Source organism: Glycine max, chromosome 2, assembly GCF_000004515.6.
Source record: "Glycine max cultivar Williams 82 chromosome 2, Glycine_max_v4.0, whole genome shotgun sequence".
Classification (NCBI taxonomy): domain Eukaryota; kingdom Viridiplantae; phylum Streptophyta; class Magnoliopsida; order Fabales; family Fabaceae; genus Glycine; species Glycine max.
This window is the reverse complement of record NC_016089.4, coordinates 2,500,811-2,522,329: the sequence shown is the minus strand read 5'-3', so window position 1 is coordinate 2,522,329 and position 21,519 is coordinate 2,500,811. Positions and strand designations below refer to the sequence as shown.

The window sequence follows — 21,519 nt, the reverse complement described above, 5'->3', positions numbered from 1 at the left end:
TTCTTTTTTGTTTTTTATTCAATTTTTCTTCATCGACTGTTCTTTAATTGTCCTGCTAAAGATGTGTTGTCACCCCATCTGTAGGTCCTACCACGATGTGTTGTCCTCGACATGAATTTCTAGTACAACGTCACTTACCTCAACAGTACCCTTATAATAAGCACAACATGCTGCCACATTATACTAATGGCAACTTTGGCCATGGTGGGATTTGGGGAATGCTTTTAGTTATCATTTTGTGTCTTGGATTTGCTTCTTTTGCATTAGATTATTAAGAACATCGATATCAACATGTTTGGATTTTATTTTGGTGTTTCAAACTCGGTTTGGAGCATAAACTCATTTTTATTTCACATGATATATTTAGTTATCTTTAAGAGTATGTTTACACACTTATATTCGAAATCAAATTTCCAAAAAAGCAAGACCAAAGTCCTTCTTGAACTTATACAATAAAACTACTATAATATTAAAATCGTCAACTTTAATTCAAATATACACCAAGTCTAAGTCTTATGTTTCACTCAAGCTTGGATGTTATGGATTTTATTATTATAAACATACATCCTACTTAGAACTCATACTCTTTCATCTTATATTTTTTTAATATCTATATTTCTTATGATATCACATCTCTCTTAATTCCCTCGCCTAATCCACACAAAAATGGATTGTACATTTATAAATTTACTCATTTAATTTGGAGTATCATTAATTGTTGAATGTGTTGCCCCATCCATACGGTGCCTTTTCGTTTTAGTTGTGTGATTGTTTTTGGCATTTAGGCCTCCGGATATATATTACTTTTGGTTCTTTGTATTTTTTTATTTTACTTTTAGGAATATTAAGTTTAAAAAAAAATATTTTCATCGTTTATATTTGACAAGTTATGTTTTCTTTTCAATAAAAAAAATATTTGATAAATTGTTTTCTTTTGGTTCTTTGGCATTTAATTTATTCTTATATTTTCTTTTCAATAAAAAAATATTTGATAAGTTATGTTTTCTTTCTTCTTCTTCTTTTTTCTACTTTCTTTTCCGTCAAACAAATCGTTAGGGAAATTAAAAGTAAAAATGAAACACTTAAAATGGAAAGAGTGTTGATGACGTATAAGCTGAGGCAAATAGCTGACGACATAAGAGTGAGGTGTAAATTACATTATTAACTACGCGTATGGCGGTACAGTCTGAGTGTGGATTGGGTCATGATATGAGTTGATATTTCAACCTATCAGCTTTTTTCTTTAAGATATCCTATCTTGTTGTTAATGTTATTGTTTCCTACATTTAAATAATTTTAAAATTCTGTATATATTGTATTAAATAAAAAGAATCCTATTGGAAGAGAGTGTGTTTTTTTGTTTGGGTAGGCATTATTTGAAAAAGAGTGACACGACAATGCTTTCATACTAGTGGTCAATTCTTCGTTGTTAATAGCTAAATTTTATATAAGGCTCTCAAAGTAGAATATGTGATAGTCACCACTCACCTTAGTTCATTAGATAATGAAGAAAATTCTTATTGCATCATAAATTGTAATAAATCCTATAAAGAAACCTACTTTTACTTTTTTATATAAGGCTCTCAAGGTATTATGGGATGTTCAGTGCAGTATTTAAGTGGCTTGGCTTTCCCTACTTAATTAGCAGCTAAGTTTTAAGGGTGGGTTTCCCAAGTGCTTGGATATGACAGATTTTTTCTTTCATAGTTACTGTAATTATAATTATAGGATTTATTACAATTTATGATTTCATTTTTTTACTCACATTTTACTTGTCAAGAATGTACAAACACTTGTGAATATAAACGAGGAAAATAATCATTTCTCCTATCTTGACATGATATCAGACTCATCTAGGCTTTCACCAAGAGTGGGTGATAACTGCTAAGAGTGTGAAAATGGCATAAAGTCATATTCAGATGGCCAATCAAATATGACAAAAAAAAACATAGAAAACAAATGTGAGTCATAATTATTAGAAATGGTAAAGAAAACTCCATCTCCATTGAGTTCAAACGACAACCCAGACAATGTTGTCATCTAAGTTGAGCTATAAGGTGACGATTATGAAGAACGTTTATACAAATATTGCTCAATTTTGGGGATGGCTGCCTTGGCAAAAGATGCAGACAAAGCTAGGCTCAGGTTCATAATCCTCAGCAAATTCTAGTTGATGCGTTGAACAATATTAAATGAAATAGTGCTAAAAGGATGATATAGCAGCACCCAAAGAACTCCAGGTAACTCTATTCCAAAACAAAAACATATAAATTTCTTATTACAACTTAATAAAAAAAATCTCAAACAAAGTATTCCATAAAATTAACCTCCATTTTTTGTGAGATATCTACTCCCCCCTCCCTCCCAGATTGTTCTTTCAAGAATAAGGGGAAGTCCATTTCACTTTCAATAAATAAAATAGTGACAAAGAAGATAAGGTTTTTACCTGTGTGAGGATGGCCGCACAACGTACGGGGGGGCCACACCACGGAGACAAACTTTCTACTGCCGCTGAGTACACAACCAGAGAGAGGGACGTCTCGAAGGACAGTGGGTGAAGGACAGTGCAAGAGTTAATAATGTACGCAATTGAGAGTGGGTGTGCTATAGAGGGAGACTTCGAGAGAGGGATAGTGGAGAGTTCGAGGGCACAATCGAGACTGGGTGAGCTAAAGAGGGAGAGTTCGAGGGAGGGACAACACTGTGATAGTTAGATGGGAGAATTGAAGCTAGGATTTCAGATTCAGGAATAAAAAATTAAGATGATTTTGTGTTAATGATCGTCGTCATTTTCATACTCTCTAATTATAACAATGTTACCCAATCAGATTCTAAGACGGCTCATGATAATTGTCTTAAAATACATGTCATTAAAAACAATTTTCTTGTCTTAATTACAAAAATATTATCATGTTATATTTAATATTTTAAGACAATTTAGTTTTAACCGTCAATTTAAAATATATATTTTTTCTAGTAGTGGAAGTCTGGAAAAATATTTGGGTACTAGACTGCACTTGGTAAAAGGATTGGGTACGTACTTTGTAATCATTCTCAAATTAAAATTCTTTGGCTGGTAAAAAAAGTGGCCGGCAATGGCTACTCAAGGTAAATGACTTTACAATATTGTATAGGGCTCATGTAATCATATTCATGCGGGTAAAAAGGTTTTAAGTTTCAACGGATCGATATGCTCAATTAATTATTTTTTCTATACTTGTTAAAATACTAGAATAAAATACAATAATACAGCCTTTCGATTTTTAAATAAATATGCTCAATTATGAACTACATTATTCTGAATAAGATAAAAGACAGATGATCTCTAAACAAACGTAAAAGATAATAAGATGATTTACACGAGATAAGTCCGAACTCTTATTCTAAGTCTGACATATGATTTAAAATCAAGTCAGTCTTGCATAGTAAATTATATTTTAACATAATTAAAAAGTGTAAGATAGTATCAACAGTGACATATATTTTATTTACACATATACAATTTAAAAAGATACATGATAAAAAAAATAGTTTTATTTAACTGGTAGAAGATTAATTTTTCCGAGTACATTACACTTATCATCCGGAAGTTTCGTGAAATTACGCTCACTCTTCCTTTTTTTAAACTCCTATACTAATTGTGTTAATTATTTTAAAAATATTACCAACACTCCATATTCATCAACTAAATCTCTTTAATTGTTTGGATATTACACCATGTTAACCTATAGATCAAGGAGGTTGCTAAAAAAAGTGAAAATGTTAAAAAATACAAAAGATTTATAATTTTGCAAAAATTAAGGGGATGTTACGTATTTTACTCATTATTTTATTTTTTATATAAATATAATTAAAATATAAAAATAGAATTTGAAATTTAAATTATGAAAACTTTTTAAATTAATTTATGTGATAGAAAGTTATTTTAATTGTGATTTATACATATATTATTATATATAATATTTATTGAATAAATTTGAATAATAATATAAATATCTTAACTGAGTAACTAATTAAAGAAAATGTTACCAAATCAATTTGATACAAACACTTTAATGACATGAATTACAAAATGAAATAGATACTTTAAAGGAAATGTATAAAAATAATTCAATTTTTAAAAATATGGACAAATTTATTTTATAAATAAAATTATACGATTTATCATTTTATTAGAAAAGTCTGATCTATTACATCCAATGCAATATTAAAGTAAAGAAAAGCTCAAAGATCTTTTTTTTTAAAAAAAAAAAGGGGATACAATACATTTTATAAAATTTTATTTAATTTCATCTTATTTTATGTAACCTTCTCTGTTGTGATGTTGTTGCATGTCTTTTCAAAGAAATTTTCTTTTAGGTAACCTAAATAAATAAAATAAGGTATAGGGGTCTTCTTTGGTGATGAAACGAGTAGATGGGCACAAAATTGATTGCCAAATTGAATGAAGCCAGTGAATTGAAGCATGATATGTTGTGAAACTGTTGCACCTTTATGTGATCATCAAATAACATCTAGATCTTGATTTTGCCGTAAAACATTTAGGATATCCCAGGTGGGCATATTTTTACCTCATAAGCCTACATCTACAAGCACAAGGCTCTATTTTAATGTATTGAATGATTGCCTCACAATTGGCAATCGTAAATACTTATCGTATAACTAAAAATCTAAAATTTTATAACATAATTAATGCATAAATTTTGTACGTACAAACTAGCAACAACCATGCATGTTGATATCGCTGGAATAGTCGTACAAGAAACACAAGTAGCAGTCATCACACACAGGGCAGGTCGGAGGAAGCATATCTTCGCCAATATTTTCCTACAAACAAGACGAAGAAGTGTAAAAGGGGCATGATGGTTGTCGGAGGAAGCATAAGTTGTCTGTAAAAGGGGCGGTGGCATGACCAGGGCAGATCTAGGGAAGGGTAAGGGTTTGTGTTTGGCAACAATCAGATTTTTCCGATTAGGTTTAGCCTTAGTTCTCTATTTATCTTTGATTCATTATTTTTGTGTAAGTGTAAATTAAAGTGATTTCAGATTAAGTGGCTTATGTGGGTAGTCCGCAAACATGCTGATTAAATATTTTAAAAGAAAATATAAATAGTATGTTATTGAAAACAAAAATATGCTTACCTTGCGTTAATATAAAATTAAATATTTATATCAAATAGACAATAAACATAAAAAATCTTTAAAAATATTACAATTTAATTTTTAATTATAGTTGATTGACTCAACTAAACTAATCCCTTTTTAATTAATTTGAATGATAAAAAAATCAAAATTTAAATCAAATCAATCTAATCAAATATAACTAATGTAAATTTAATTTTACCTTAAATTTGATTTGATTCTTACCAACTCGTGAATATTCCTACGTGTAATTGTATCAGTTAGGATTAGAACTAGTGGGTCACATGCATGGGAAGCTACAAAGCTATTACGCGAATATATAGAGAAGTTGGAATCGTCCTTGTTACTATTGCATCTTCTTGTATGCAGTAAGTGGCTGTGCATATATTAACATTCAACTTGTAATTGGATGTTTCCTTTTAGGCTTATATTAATGGCTATGTATCGGGATTGGTGGGATTCACAAGTACATGGTTCGAGGTTTTCTTGAGTTCTCGTTTTCCATGAGTAATAATATATAAATTATTTTTTTATTTTAAATATTGCATCCACACTTTTTTATTTTTTTATTATATCGTAAATTTTATCATTTTATATATTTTTCATTTTTTTCTCAATCTAAATGTTAAAGGGATTTTGGATGTGTATCAAACATTTTTTTTATCGGTGACAATTAATTAAGCTGTAAGTGGGTGGTGCATCCCTTGCAAGTTGCAACTTATTTTTTTACTGATAAAGTTGATACTGATGGCAGTACTACTTATAAACAATTGTTACTGATGCATCCCTTGCAAGTTGCAACATATTTTTTGTATTTTGCAATTCATATATAATTTATCACCCATAGCCATCTATTCGAAGGAATCTAGCATGTGAAACATATATGGATCTTCTTTGTGAAACTTTGTATAATTTTTGAACTTGACTCATGCTATTATGCTTTTCGTTTCCCTTGACACTTAGTTTAGTTTTCATCGATCTGATGGTTCAATTTTTTTCCTTTTCTCCTTTCCTTATTCCTTTCTTCCTGTCTTTCCTTGTTTGCCCCTCTTCTTTTCTTCCGCACAACACTCCTTCTCTCCACCGCAGACAACCAGTGGGCACTCGCCGGAGTTTTTTCTTCTTTCGCAGCACCGCTCAAATGACTCACACAGAAAGACGAAAGAAAAAACACAACGCCGCAATCATTCCTCAATGAACCAATTGAATGTGATTAAGTGAATTTCCGTAAAGTAATGGAAACAACGCTCCACTTGCTTCTTCTGTGGTAGAGTCCCACCAAAGCAACTACAAGTGACGGTGCACTATGGTGGCGGATAGAAGGAGAGAGAAAGAAGAGAAGGGGCAAACAAGGAAAGATAAGAAGAAAAGGAATAAAAAATACAAGGAGAAAAGAAAAAAAAAATTGAGGCATTAGATTGAAACTAAACTAATATACCAGTTTTAAAAAACTTTCTTACATTGGAAGAGGTGTTTCTCTTTCCTACCTTAGACTCCTCAAGAAAGTAAATGAACTTACACAAAACCGAGTTTATAGCTTTACCCACCACAATAATAATTACTGAAATTCCAACTCCCAAGTGGCCAAGGGTGCATTATGCATATAACTAAAGACCTCTCATAACAATATATAAATATATATTATTTTTCTATCTTAAAATAATTATCATCCTAAAAGATTAATTGTATATAATCATTTATTTATTTATATATTTTATTATTTATTATTAATATTAGAAGAGATATAAATAAAAAATAATTAAAATTAAAAAGCTCAAAATGATCTTTTATTTAATACTGGAGGTCGAAAGGCCTATAAGAAACAGCCACATGAATAAACCGAAAAGTCACCACAGGTTGGAGAGCACACACAATAGACATTGAAGAATCAGAAATATAAAAAGCTCATAAGTCCAAAAGCAAGGTGGGACATGAGCCACTAATACAAAAGGAGCAATACGTAAGCAAATCCAAGAGAGAAAGTGGTAACTAAAAGCACATCCAAACGCCCACCGTGGCTTGCAGAGTCATGCGAGTTTGGAGAAGTCAGATCCGAGTCATGCTTCGCAAACTCAAGGTGAATGTTGGCCTTGTCAGAATTGGAAAGCTTCACCTTTCGTTGCTGTGATGACAAAATGTAAGGATACATAACAGAGTCCTCTTTGGGAGAGTGTTCAAGTCCAAGTAGATGCCCTATCTGGTGCATCGCCACAGTCTCCAAGTCCAAAACTCTATCATCTTTAGACAGTGTGGCGTTTTCACTTGGAAGTAACCAGCCGATGTTACCGTCCATAAGTACCACCCCTTTCTTACTAGAATCCGGTTGCAAAAATATAAGGCTGCCACCATACACCTCCACTTCAATGCCCAAGGCAGTGAAGTTGTAGAACCCTACCTGGATGTCGGCGATGTCGTAGGTTGTCTCCGTGAGACTCAAAGTCCCCGAGGCTTGGGCCCACCTCGCGAAGGAATCTCTGAACACCTTAGTCATGTTGTCTGGGATTTGGTTTTCGGGAAGAAAACCGTATGTGAGGTTTCTGTTTGGGAACCAGCGGTGTCCGGCTTTGGGATAGGAAATGTTGTCGTCGGTGAAGTTGTAGTCGAAGTTAACGTCGGGGACACCGCATCGTATGGACAACATTTGCTGAATAAGCTCTTTGTTCAGGCCGCCGGTAACTTGAAGATTGGAAAAATTCTGGTAGGTCTTAATGGCTGATATTATTTCCTGATCGAAAGAATCGTTAAATGGCCCAGAGGATTCAATGTAGCCGTAGTCAGATAAGTAATCTTTGACGATGTACAGGCCTGTAATATTGATTTGCTTCGGTGGTGCGTTTGGCGCTGGGAGATCGGACTTTGGTTGTAAACGGTACATTGGCGGTGGGGGAGGGGACTTTAGTGGTAAATCGTCCTTATAATACTCAAACAGTTTCTTTAAAATTTCATTGGCAATATCTGTCGTCTTTTTCGCTGGCTCTCCCAACTTCAAAAGTTTCTCGACAGAGGGCAACTTTGCAATGTTTCGCAATCCATTAAAATTAAAAGAAGCACTCGCCGAAATGGATGATTGGTCGAGAAGGATAAGGAATACTAGGAATATTGCACGTAGGTACGGTTTCATCTTAAAGGGTATAATAATTTTCTTGATTCCCTAGAGCTGCATGATTGTGTGCGTCTAAATATAAGAGCTGAGGAGTAATATATTGAGGAAGATGACTGAGGGTCGTTATTGCGAATTCCAAACTGGAAGGGACTGAGTAAGTTCATGAGTTTGATGAAGTTTTGTCCCTAGTGTGGAAACAATTGATATTCCACGCCTACTTAAGGTAGCACACACGATTTGAAGGGTCTTCAATTCATCATTAACAAGTTACCCACTAGGGATAATAAGGACATTAACAAGTTGCCCACTAGGGATAATAAGGCCGGGCTTAAGTCCAAGCAGCCCCAAGTAAGGACTTTAAGGTTTCAAAAAAATAATCTTAATTTTTTTAGTACTAATATATCTTTTAAAACTTATTATAAATTATATGAATAAATAAAATGTCTCATTCTTAAATGATAAATAACATTAAATTTTATAAATAACATTAAATGTTATGAGTAAATAAAAGATTTCATTTTTGAATTTAGACTCTCAAGTCCTTGAGTGTCATAGGATAGTTAATTATCTTCAAACAAGAAGCATATTCTACTCACTGATTCATCGGTGGCTTCTATAGTTTGTCTGAATACCCTCTCTGATCTGCCAAAATCTCCACGGGATCACTTTCAGCAAATACCATCTAGTTTCACTTCACGCATGGAGAGTGTTTTGGTGTACTGGAAATAAAGAAATCGGAGTCTTTTCCAGCTGCTGCTGGAATTTTACATAGATAATTTTGATGTAGAAAATTTACTACGCTGTGTGGGGTGGTTATCGGGGACAAGTTCATTCTTTTACTCCTTTGAATGAGAGTGAAAACAACAATAAAACAACTAAAATTTAAATTTTAGTTCTATAAAAAAAATTATTAGCTATTATAAAATAAAAAGACCATATTTATTTAAAAAATACAACATATTATTTTTCATTTAATAAAATAAAATAAAATTTATTTTAGTTCTCGCCTACTATTGGATCACCCTTGCTTTGAACAATGGCTTGGCAACCTTGATTTTTTATATAAAAAAATAGAGAAAGTTTTTGTATTTTTAAAAAATATATTCAGGAGGTATATTAACCGTAATTTATTCATTATTATATTTGTAATATAATACAAGTATAAATAAACTATTATAATAAAACTAATAGCATTTGGAAATTAAAACTATGAAAGCTTTTAAAATCAATTAATTGTTAGAAATTTGTTTTAATCGTGATTCATAAATATACTATTATACTTTTCATCCATTTGTTCTGTACGTGGTGTCTCTTTTTGTAATCTGTATATACAGCTAGTGGCATGGGGGACTGGTTTTGGGTTGCTGGCTGCGGTTTAGGGCTTGGAGTCATTTGGCACTTGCTCTCGTTCTTGGGGAGTGGCGACAACTTGTAGATAATAGTTCATATGCATGCACGTGATAGGGTCGGGGTCAGTAGTGGCGTGATAGAGTTGCCTTACTTTTCATCCATTTGTTCTGTGATGTCTCTTTTTGTAATCTGCACATACAACTAGTGGCATGGGGGACTGGTTCTGGGTTGCTGGCTGCGGTTTAGGGCTTGGAGTCATTTGGCAACTTGCTCTCGTTCTTGGGGAGTGGCGACAACTTGTAGATAATAGTTCATATGCATGCACGTGATAGGGTCGGGGTCAGTAGTGGCGTGATAGAGTTGCCTTACTTTTCATCCATTTGTTCTGTGATGTCTCTTTTTGTAATCTGCACATACAACTAGTGGCATGGGGGACTGGTTCTGGGTTGCTGGCTGCGGTTTAGGGCTTGGAGTCATTTGGCACTTGCTCTCGTTCTTGGGGAGTGGCGACAACTTGTAAATAATAGTTCATATGCATGCACGTGATAGGGTCGGGGTCAGCAGTGGCGTGATAGAGTTTAGATAGAGTTGCCTTACTTGCCTTGTACTTGAATTTTGAATAAGTTTTAGATAGAGTTCTTTTATTGTTGCAGATTTTATCTTTTATGAGTTTTGTTTGAGCAGTTAATAATTTAAATATCAAATGAAAATGATAGAAGATTAGGTTGTTTAGCAGATTGGTTCAGATTAGTTGTAATTTTATACTTAGATATTCTCATTTCATGAATTTTAATTAATGGTTATTTTCTTCATTGTTTATCTCTATTTTTTTTTTACAAGTTCTTCCTATTTATATATTTCATTTTACAAAACATTTCCTAGCGTATCTAGAGCTTGATTCTTACGACTTGGGAGGAAACACTTTATTGAGTGATTTATTCTTTTTTAAGAAATTATGGTAAAAATATGTCTTCCTCCAACAACGAATGTATTATATACGGATAAAATAATATTTACCATTTTATTAGAAGGCCTAAAGGCATGCCACTGCATGATGAAAACAGACATGATTCCAACTAGATTTATACCACAAATGCTGATTGTACTTGATTGCATTTAAATATATATTGTTCGCAAGTTAAGCCTCATGTCCTCTGTATATTACTATTTTTCAATCCTAAGAGGGTTAAAAGTTAGGTTATTCTAAAACTGCATAAAACTACCATTAAAGCCACGAAGATAAAAGATAACATTCATATTTTTCATTGATAATGATTCTTAATAACAACTAATTATTTGGATTATTTTATGTTTGTTTAGTGTTTAATACATCTTTAATGTTTTCTAATAATATCAAATTCAAGATGAGTATGATGTATCATTACTATAACATCATCAAGTTATTATCCAGTAGTAATATATTATTAGACTTAATTATTATAATATTTTAAAATTTATGTTTTACTATTTTATTTTATCATTAAAATATTTAATTGGTATGTTATATGTATATATATTATTTTTATATGAAATTAACTCTTATAAATTTTTATTACAAGTACTCTCAAGTCTAATAATCTTGATATAGATATAATTAAAATAACATATATTTTTTTATTGATCTATATTATATTATTTTTCATACTATTGTTGTTTTTATCTTATTATTTTTATGTTTTTTTTTCAGTTTTTACAACAAGATAAAAAATAACAGGAGTACATAAAATAGTATAATATAAATCAATAAAAGTGGCAAAGCCTCTTAGTTCGATTTAACATATCTTTCTTTGTGAGAGTTTTAAAATTAATTAATTAATAAAATATTATTTTAATTGTGATTCATAAATATACTATTATACTTTTCATTCATTTGTTGATAATCTGTCTGGGGATGAGCGTAAACTTTGGTGTCTATCTTAAAAATATTATTTTAATTTTATTTTTTCTCTTCTCTCTCCCTCTCCCTCCCTCTCTTTTAATTTTCCCCACAAGCTTTTTGTGTTTATTATACTCTCTTTTCAATTAGGGGTTTGTAGACAAAGGTGGTGGGGTTGTAGATTCCCAAAGAATAGTCAATGAAGACACTACTGGAAAAACTGCGTTTAACGATGGTGGAATAAGCACTTCAAAGACGGTGGAAGTCCATCTTTAAAGTTGACGTCGTTGTTTACGCTGGAACCTTCAACGATGGCCGCCGTTTTGAATGAAGTCCCAAAACAAGTCGTTGGTTACGCAGCAACGATGTGGAGAAAATAAATGTCTACATCGATCCTTTACCCAACAACGTCGTAGAAACATGTAGTTTCTAAGTCGTTCCGACGATGCAACGACGTAAAAGATGCGTGCATCAACGTCGTTTCTGGAAAACAAACGACCTGAAAACGGCATGCATCAACGTCGTTTCTGAACATCAAAACGACTTAAAAACAGCACACATCAACGTCATTTCAGGGAAACAAACAACTTAAAAAGCCAATCCTTTAACGTCGTTGCTTCACTCCAAATGACATGAAAGTGCATCCTTTAACGTCAGTGCACCAGGTAAGCATCGACGTAGATTTCTGTATAATTTTTTTTATATATAAATATAATTAAAAATAATTTAAATTAATTATTTATATTTAATAATCATTATTTATATTTTCTAATAATAATTACAATATTATTATTAGAAAATATAGATAATTATTATTAAATAGTTTAAATTATCATTTAATAATATTATATTTATATGTAAGAATATTAATATAAATAAATATAAAGAATAACTTCTAAATATAATTAGTTATTATTAACAATTATGTATAAGCTGATAATTATAAAATGATATAATAATATTAAATTACATAATAAGCTGAAAATTATGTATATAATATTAAATTATATTCTATTTAAAATTAAAAAATAATGTATAACCTGAAAATTTAAAAATTATATAATAATATTAAATTAATATTTTTGCTGAAAATTATGTATATAATATTTAATATATATAAATAATGTATAAGCTGAAAATTTAAAAATTATATAATATTAAATTAATAAAACCGTAATATAACCTGAAAATTTAAAAATTATGCGACTTTGAATTGTTTACTAATTATCATAAGTACATATAATTTTTTTACTATATATGATGGTTTTAGTTAATTTAATATTATATTATTAAGCAACATAATAATAAATAAATGATAAATAATGATTACGAAGATAATTTAATATTATTTTATTAAACAACTCAATTAGAAAATTAATTCAGTATAAGACATAATTATATAATATGAAATTAACGAAAACCTTAATCATAGGTGAAAGAATAAAAATTATTATTCTCAACTACTTATGATAAGTACATGTAATTTTTTTATTATATAATTAAGCATTATATAAATAAATTAATATTTTATGAATGAGTACATATTAAGCAAGGAGGACTCACATTAGGAAAACAACTGAAGATGTCAAACAATGATGAGACCACGTACTCCCCCTGCATGACCAACTCTATTATGTACATCGACCAACTTCTGGGAATAAATTAAAGCACCTTTTGTCTGTAACCTGAAAGAAAATAAATGTCGTTAGGATTCAAGATAGCTTTTCTACCAAGTATTAGTCATTCAAAACAGATTGACATATGAATAGTTTTGCATGAAAAGCATGGTCAGAGACAAGTAGTTGGCACATTTTCATGATTAAGTTGCCAAACCCAAATTGAAATTTAAGTACACAGGATTCACCATGTGTGAAGATTTCATTTTTTATTGAAGATAGATTCCATGTGTTGATACACAGGAACAACCTTAAACAACAACAGACCAACCAGTTACTTGGGCTGTAGAAAAAAAATATTATTCACCTGAAACCTGATTAGTTGTGATATTAAGAATTTAATTCGAAAATTCAATCCTATTGTGGAAGAATATCTTAAACCTCATGACTGCAGTCAAAGTTTAGAGAATGCTTGTGAAGTCATTATGGAAGAATATGTAAAGCACTTTTGTAGTTTTCAAAAATTAAAAACGAATAAAGTTTTTATAATTAAGAACCAATACTAAAAGATTTTCATATTTTTACTTTTAGAGACAAAAGAATATAATTAAAGTAAGAATCATTAATACACTCTGCACTGTTTGTAATAAATCAAACAAGACATGTCTTATGCTAGTCTTCAAAACCAGAGAGGGAGGGCCAAAAGGGCTGCGATGGAGAAAATTAATTTGTCTGCCCAAGTACAAACGTGGGCAGATGCATGGAACTGAAACCATTACTAATTGATTGTATCATTGTACTAATGCCTACCCACATCTTGTCATGGATTAATTAATTGCTCGTAAAAAATGGAAACCAAAGATTAAGACTCAAATTATAGCTATACCAACCATGGCAGTTAGGGTACTTGCAGTTGTCATTATTACAGATAGCGCCACATCTCCACTAGCAAAACAAAAGGGTCATTAGATCACCTGGTCATCGATATGATCAAACAAAGTAAAGCATTAATTAATTGGAATTATATATAACTGAGAATATACCGTGAAAGATATGTTATAATATTACTAGCTGTGCCTGCAACCAAACAAAGATCGACCATTTTGAATATGATGGATAGAATTATAAGAAAACTAAGAACCACAAAATTAAATTTCATACCTCCTGGACTGCACCCAATTAATATTAAACCTGCTGCAAAATGTGGTGCAAGATTTAAGAGTGTGCTTATGAGAAATCAAGAGTGGCATCACCTGAAATTTGTCAGCAATTTACACAACCACATTGTTGTCTTTCTCTGGGTTTACAACATGCACAAAAACTTCTTGGCCCAGATACCACGAGTTGAGGTTCTCTGGACGAAGGTTCCAAATACCGGCGTTGTCAAGAGACATTTTAAATATTCATGGGGTTTAAAAGGGAATTCTTATTAATGATTCCAGATCCATGAGAAGCTGAAAAGACAAAGTAATGTGGTCAAATCAAAAGGAAAACTATAAATTTTAGAGTAGCAAACAGAATTGAAGCATTTCTTGGTTGAATCTGTGAAACAACCTCCATTCCTAATCGTATGTCCCCTTTCTTGTTATGTATGAAAATGGTTCATTCCAGCATAACTGCCTCATAATTTCCTATGCAAATGGATGGAGTAACAGATTATGCTGTGGCCAAGGAAGTAAGACATACCTGTGTAGTGCAGCGAGCCATACCATCCCACTTATTATAAGTACTTCGGCTATTTTCTGCCCATACTCCAAAATCCATGCTACAGTTCAAACGAGAAATTCATTCACTCTTAAGTTTAGTGTAACATTGATAAAAACAAAAATGGTAAATTGAAATTTTAAAACTAAAATCTCACCCAACAACAAAGAATGCATAGCCATCCATATGGTAGCTCTGGACTGTGGTAGCCATCCAAACATTAACCAATATGAGATTTCAAGGGAAGTTAAGACTTAGAATCAGGCCAAACATGAAGTCGATCTCTATCTATTCATCAATTGTAATAATAAGGTACAGTATAGGATTTAATTGCTACATGTGGCTTTAATTTGCAGAGTTAAGTCCAATAACAGATTCTAATAATAAATAAAAGATGTAGAGCATAAGTATGTAACCCTATACATCAATGGACATTAATGTCAAAATCAACATCATTAGGTAGTTATCTGACAAATTTAATATTCAAGGTTACTTTATCTTTTGTACAACCTACCTAAACCTGTTTCAAAGTGGTCCACACGTTTTATTGGTTTGCTAAACACACAGAAGAAATTTGGCTCTTAGCATTAATATTGAGAAATGAGAATTACATGAAATAAAATTTAAATATTACAACCTCCCAACGGCAAAAGATAGCTAACCAAAGAAACTTGCTTTGTATTGGAGTATTTTCCCTTTTTTTTTTCAATTGGAGTATACCCTTTATGTATTTATTTAATTTATTCTTAATTTACTAATATGAGTGTGTTTGCTCCTGAATTTTTCTTCAGGCTAGCACAATTTGTGGCATGAAATATGAGAAATATGCAAAAAATGAATTAATTAGATAATATTGAGAAGAAAGGAATCCTATCAAAGATTCCCCATTCCCATGCTGCGCATTCTTTGGATTCTCATAAACCAATTTACTCCGACAAAAAAGTAATGGAAAACCCACCTCAGTAACTGAAAATTCCACTGTATGTTTTGCTGCCGGCCTCACTATGATTTCTGTGACAGCATCGGTATTTTCGAGCTCCCCATCTTTGCTTAGTCCACCGTACTTCACCGGAAGCTGCTCCGGAGCTATATATCTGAAAGTGCAAAGGGACAAAAATCAAAATCACCAACAAACCAAACTGAAAAACAACAAAGAAAAAGGCTAAAATTAATCTAAGAAAGAGGTGTTGATGATTGAAGAAAGAGGTGGAAGACAGGAAGAGCCATGATAGAAATTAATCTGAGAAGGGCCTTAATGTGCAGAGCAACCTTAGCTTGTGAGAGGCCTTGGTTGTTGGTGAGGTAAATGATCAAGTACGACACAATTATGGTGTTCACTATTTCAAAGTACAAATTGAAATGAACACTAGCATTCTGAAAATGGTTTTCATGAAATTGTTGTTCCCTAGTTTAAAACTATGTTAGAGCTGATCTCAAAATACAAACATTTTCTGTAGAGGAGGAAAGTAGCATTCTGAAGTTGCATGCTTCGTTTTGCAGAAGCTTCTTAAGAATTTGAAGGTAAATTCAGAAGCTGTACAATTAAATGAAGACAACAAGGGTAGCAGCGAATAAGGTGAGTTATATATACTACCATAATTGCTGCTTATACTAAACCAGCTTAGTTTGAAACCTGTGTCAAGCTTTTCAATGACCATAGGATGAATGGGGGGCTTAATTAAAGGGCCATGGCAGATATCATGGTTGCTGTGTTCTCTGAAGTTGGTGAAACTCTTACAAGACATGAAGGCAGAAGGAACAAGACTAGATCAGAGGCTGTACCAATCTGCTTCTAATGCTTCCAAAATAATCATTTCTCCTATCTTGACATGATATCAGACTCATCTAGGCTTTCACCAAGAGTGGGTGATAACTGCTAAGAGTGTGAAAATGGCATAAAGTCATATGCAGATGGCCAATCAAATATGACAAAAAAAAACATAGAAAACAAATGTGAGTCATAATTATTAGAAATGGTAAAGAAAACTCCATCTCCATTGAGTTCAAACGACAACCCAGACAATGTTGTCATCTAAGTTGAGCTATAAGGTGACGATTATGAAGAACGTTTATACAAATATTGCTCAATTTTGGGGATGGCTGCCTTGGCAAAAGATGCAGACAAAGCTAGGCTCAGGTTCATAATCCTCAGCAAATTCTAGTTGATGCGTTGAACAATATTAAATGAAATAGTGCTAAAAGGATGATATAGCAGCACCCAAAGAACTCCAGGTAACTCTATTCCAAAACAAAAACATATAAATTTCTTATTACAACTTAATAAAAAAAATCTCAAACAAAGTATTCCATAAAATTAACCTCCATTTTTTGTGAGATATCTACTCCCCCCTCCCTCCCAGATTGTTCTTTCAAGAATAAGGGGAAGTCCATTTCACTTTCAATAAATAAAATAGTGACAAAGAAGATAAGGTTTTTACCTGTGTGAGGATGGCCGCACAACGTACGGGGGGGCCACACCACGGAGACAAACTTTCTACTGCCGCTGAGTACACAACCAGAGAGAGGGACGTCTCGAAGGACAGTGGGTGAAGGACAGTGCAAGAGTTAATAATGTACGCAATTGAGAGTGGGTGTGCTATAGAGGGAGACTTCGAGAGAGGGATAGTGGAGAGTTCGAGGGCACAATCGAGACTGGGTGAGCTAAAGAGGGAGAGTTCGAGGGAGGGACAACACTGTGATAGTTAGATGGGAGAATTGAAGCTAGGATTTCAGATTCAGGAATAAAAAATTAAGATGATTTTGTGTTAATGATCGTCGTCATTTTCATACTCTCTAATTATAACAATGTTACCCAATCAGATTCTAAGACGGCTCATGATAATTGTCTTAAAATACATGTCATTAAAAACAATTTTCTTGTCTTAATTACAAAAATATTATCATGTTATATTTAATATTTTAAGACAATTTAGTTTTAACCGTCAATTTAAAATATATATTTTTTCTAGTAGTGGAAGTCTGGAAAAATATTTGGGTACTAGACTGCACTTGGTAAAAGGATTGGGTACGTACTTTGTAATCATTCTCAAATTAAAATTCTTTGGCTGGTAAAAAAAGTGGCCGGCAATGGCTACTCAAGGTAAATGACTTTACAATATTGTATAGGGCTCATGTAATCATATTCATGCGGGTAAAAAGGTTTTAAGTTTCAACGGATCGATATGCTCAATTAATTATTTTTTCTATACTTGTTAAAATACTAGAATAAAATACAATAATACAGCCTTTCGATTTTTAAATAAATATGCTCAATTATGAACTACATTATTCTGAATAAGATAAAAGACAGATGATCTCTAAACAAACGTAAAAGATAATAAGATGATTTACACGAGATAAGTCCGAACTCTTATTCTAAGTCTGACATATGATTTAAAATCAAGTCAGTCTTGCATAGTAAATTATATTTTAACATAATTAAAAAGTGTAAGATAGTATCAACAGTGACATATATTTTATTTACACATATACAATTTAAAAAGATACATGATAAAAAAAATAGTTTTATTTAACTGGTAGAAGATTAATTTTTCCGAGTACATTACACTTATCATCCGGAAGTTTCGTGAAATTACGCTCACTCTTCCTTTTTTTAAACTCCTATACTAATTGTGTTAATTATTTTAAAAATATTACCAACACTCCATATTCATCAACTAAATCTCTTTAATTGTTTGGATATTACACCATGTTAACCTATAGATCAAGGAGGTTGCTAAAAAAAGTGAAAATGTTAAAAAATACAAAAGATTTATAATTTTGCAAAAATTAAGGGGATGTTACGTATTTTACTCATTATTTTATTTTTTATATAAATATAATTAAAATATAAAAATAGAATTTGAAATTTAAATTATGAAAACTTTTTAAATTAATTTATGTGATAGAAAGTTATTTTAATTGTGATTTATACATATATTATTATATATAATATTTATTGAATAAATTTGAATAATAATATAAATATCTTAACTGAGTAACTAATTAAAGAAAATGTTACCAAATCAATTTGATACAAACACTTTAATGACATGAATTACAAAATGAAATAGATACTTTAAAGGAAATGTATAAAAATAATTCAATTTTTAAAAATATGGACAAATTTATTTTATAAATAAAATTATACGATTTATCATTTTATTAGAAAAGTCTGATCTATTACATCCAATGCAATATTAAAGTAAAGAAAAGCTCAAAGATCTTTTTTTTTAAAAAAAAAAAGGGGATACAATACATTTTATAAAATTTTATTTAATTTCATCTTATTTTATGTAACCTTCTCTGTTGTGATGTTGTTGCATGTCTTTTCAAAGAAATTTTCTTTTAGGTAACCTAAATAAATAAAATAAGGTATAGGGGTCTTCTTTGGTGATGAAACGAGTAGATGGGCACAAAATTGATTGCCAAATTGAATGAAGCCAGTGAATTGAAGCATGATATGTTGTGAAACTGTTGCACCTTTATGTGATCATCAAATAACATCTAGATCTTGATTTTGCCGTAAAACATTTAGGATATCCCAGGTGGGCATATTTTTACCTCATAAGCCTACATCTACAAGCACAAGGCTCTATTTTAATGTATTGAATGATTGCCTCACAATTGGCAATCGTAAATACTTATCGTATAACTAAAAATCTAAAATTTTATAACATAATTAATGCATAAATTTTGTACGTACAAACTAGCAACAACCATGCATGTTGGTATCGCTGGAATAGACGTACAAGAAACACAAGTAGCAGTCATCACACACAGGGCAGGTCGGAGGAAGCATATCTTCGCCAATATTTTCCTACAAACAAGACGAAGAACTGTAAAAGGGGCACGATGGTGGTCGGAGGAAGCATAAGTTGCCTGTAAAAGGGGCGGTGGCATGACCAGGGCAGGTCTAGGGAAGGGTAAGGGTTTGTGTTTGGCAACTATCAGATTTTTCCGATTAGGTTTAGCCTTAGTTCTCTATTTATCTTTGATTCATTATTTTTGTGTAAGTGTAAAGTGATTTCAGATTAAGTGGCTTATGTGGGTAGTCCGCAAACATGCTGATTAAATATTTTAAATAAAATATAAATAGTATGTTATTGAAAACAAAAATATGCTTATCTTGCGTTAATATAAAATTAAATATTTATATCAAATAGACAATAAACATAAAAAATCGTTAAAAATATTACAATTTAATTTTTTATTATAGTTGATTGACTCAACTAAACTAATCCCTTTTTAATTAATTTAAATGATAAAAAAATCAAAATTTAAATCAAATCAATCTAATCAAATATAACTAATGTAAATTTAATTTTACCTTAAATTTGATTTGATTCTTACCAACTCGTGAATATTCCTACCTGTAATTGTATCAGTTAGGATTAGAACTAGTGGGTCACATGCATGGGAAGCTACAAAGCTATTACGCGAGTAGAGAAGTTGGAATCGTCCTTGTTACTATTGCATCTTCTTGTATGCAGTAAGTGGCTGTGCATATATTAACATTCAACTTGTAATTGGATGTTTCCTTTTAGGCTTATATTAATGGCTATGTATCGTGATTGGTGGGATTCACAAGTACATGGTGCGAGTTTTATTGAGTTCTCGTTTTCCATGAGTAATAATTTATAAATTATTTTTTATTTTAAATATTGCATCCACACTTTTTTATTTTTTTATTATATCATAAATTTTATCATTTTATATATTTTTCATTTTTTTCTCAATCTAAATGTTAAATAGGATTTTGGATGTGTATCAAACATTTTTTTATCGGTGACAATTAATTAAGCTGTAAGTGGGTGGTGCATCCCTTGCAAGTTGCAACTTATTTTTTGCTGATAAAGTTGATACTGATGGCAGTACTACTTATAAACAATTGTTACTGATGCATCCCTTGCAAGTTGCAACATATTTTTTGTATTTTCCAATTCATATATAATTTATCACCCATAGCCATCTATTCGAAGGAATCTAGCATGTGAAACATATATGGATCTTCTTTGTGAAACTTTGTATAATTTTTGAACTTGACTCATGCTATTATGCTTTTCGTTTCCCTTGACACTTAGTTTAGTTTTCATCGATCTGATGGTTCAATTTTTTTCCTTTTCTCCTTTCCTTATTCCTTTCTTCCTGTCTTTCCTTGTTTGCCCCTCTTCTTTTCTTCCGCACAACACTCCTTCTCTCCACCGCAGACAACCAGTGGGCACTCGCCGGAGTTTTTTCTTCTTTCGCAGCACCGCTCAAATGACTCACACAGAAAGACGAAAGAAAAAACACAACGCCGCAATCATTCCTCAATGAACCAATTGAATGTGATTAAGTGAATTTCCGTAAAGTAATGGAAACAACGCTCCACTTGCTTCTTCTGTGGTAGAGTCCCACCAAAGCAACTACAAGTGACGGTGCACTATGGTGGCGGATAGAAGGAGAGAGAAAGAAGAGAAGGGGCAAACAAGGAAAGATAAGAAGAAAAGGAATAAAAAATACAAGGAGAAAAGAAAAAAAAAATTGAGGCATTAGATTGAAACTAAACTAATATACCAGTTTTAAAAAACTTTCTTACATTGGAAGAGGTGTTTCTCTTTCCTACCTTAGACTCCTCAAGAAAGTAAATGAACTTACACAAAACCGAGTTTATAGCTTTACCCACCACAATAATAATTACTGAAATTCCAACTCCCAAGTGGCCAAGGGTGCATTATGCATATAACT

At 31.7% G+C, this 21,519-nt stretch overlaps 1 protein-coding gene and 1 long non-coding RNA gene across 3 annotated transcripts; both read right to left on the bottom strand.

The window, feature by feature from the left end:
- Positions 1 to 6,913: 6,913 nt before the first annotated feature.
- SLTI114 (matrix metalloproteinase) lies at positions 6,914 to 8,431 on the bottom strand. The gene has a single exon (NM_001249600.3). The coding sequence runs from the start codon at positions 8,260 to 8,262 to the stop codon at positions 7,081 to 7,083; it is 1,182 nt and encodes a 393-aa protein (NP_001236529.2). The 5' UTR covers positions 8,263 to 8,431; the 3' UTR covers positions 6,914 to 7,080.
- Positions 8,432 to 12,981: 4,550 nt separating this feature from the next.
- LOC102669721 (uncharacterized) lies at positions 12,982 to 17,600 on the bottom strand. 2 transcript variants are annotated; one of them, XR_005889093.1, is made up of 8 exons: positions 17,229 to 17,600; positions 16,573 to 16,663; positions 15,749 to 15,884; positions 14,948 to 14,990; positions 14,773 to 14,851; positions 14,130 to 14,540; positions 13,977 to 14,031; positions 12,982 to 13,155 (listed from the first exon to the last, which is right to left on the bottom strand). It is a non-coding gene; the product is annotated as an uncharacterized lncRNA (long non-coding RNA). The 2 variants fall into 2 exon arrangements; XR_005889092.1 differs by lacking the exon at positions 16,573 to 16,663 and having other exon boundaries at positions 17,229 to 17,594.
- Between the last annotated feature and the right edge of the window lie 3,919 nt (positions 17,601 to 21,519).

Excerpts from the sequence above, each read along its gene's own strand:
- SLTI114 (NM_001249600.3), bottom strand. The coding sequence starts at position 8,262 with ATGAAACCGTACCTACGTGCAATATTCCTAGTATTCCTTATCCTTCTC.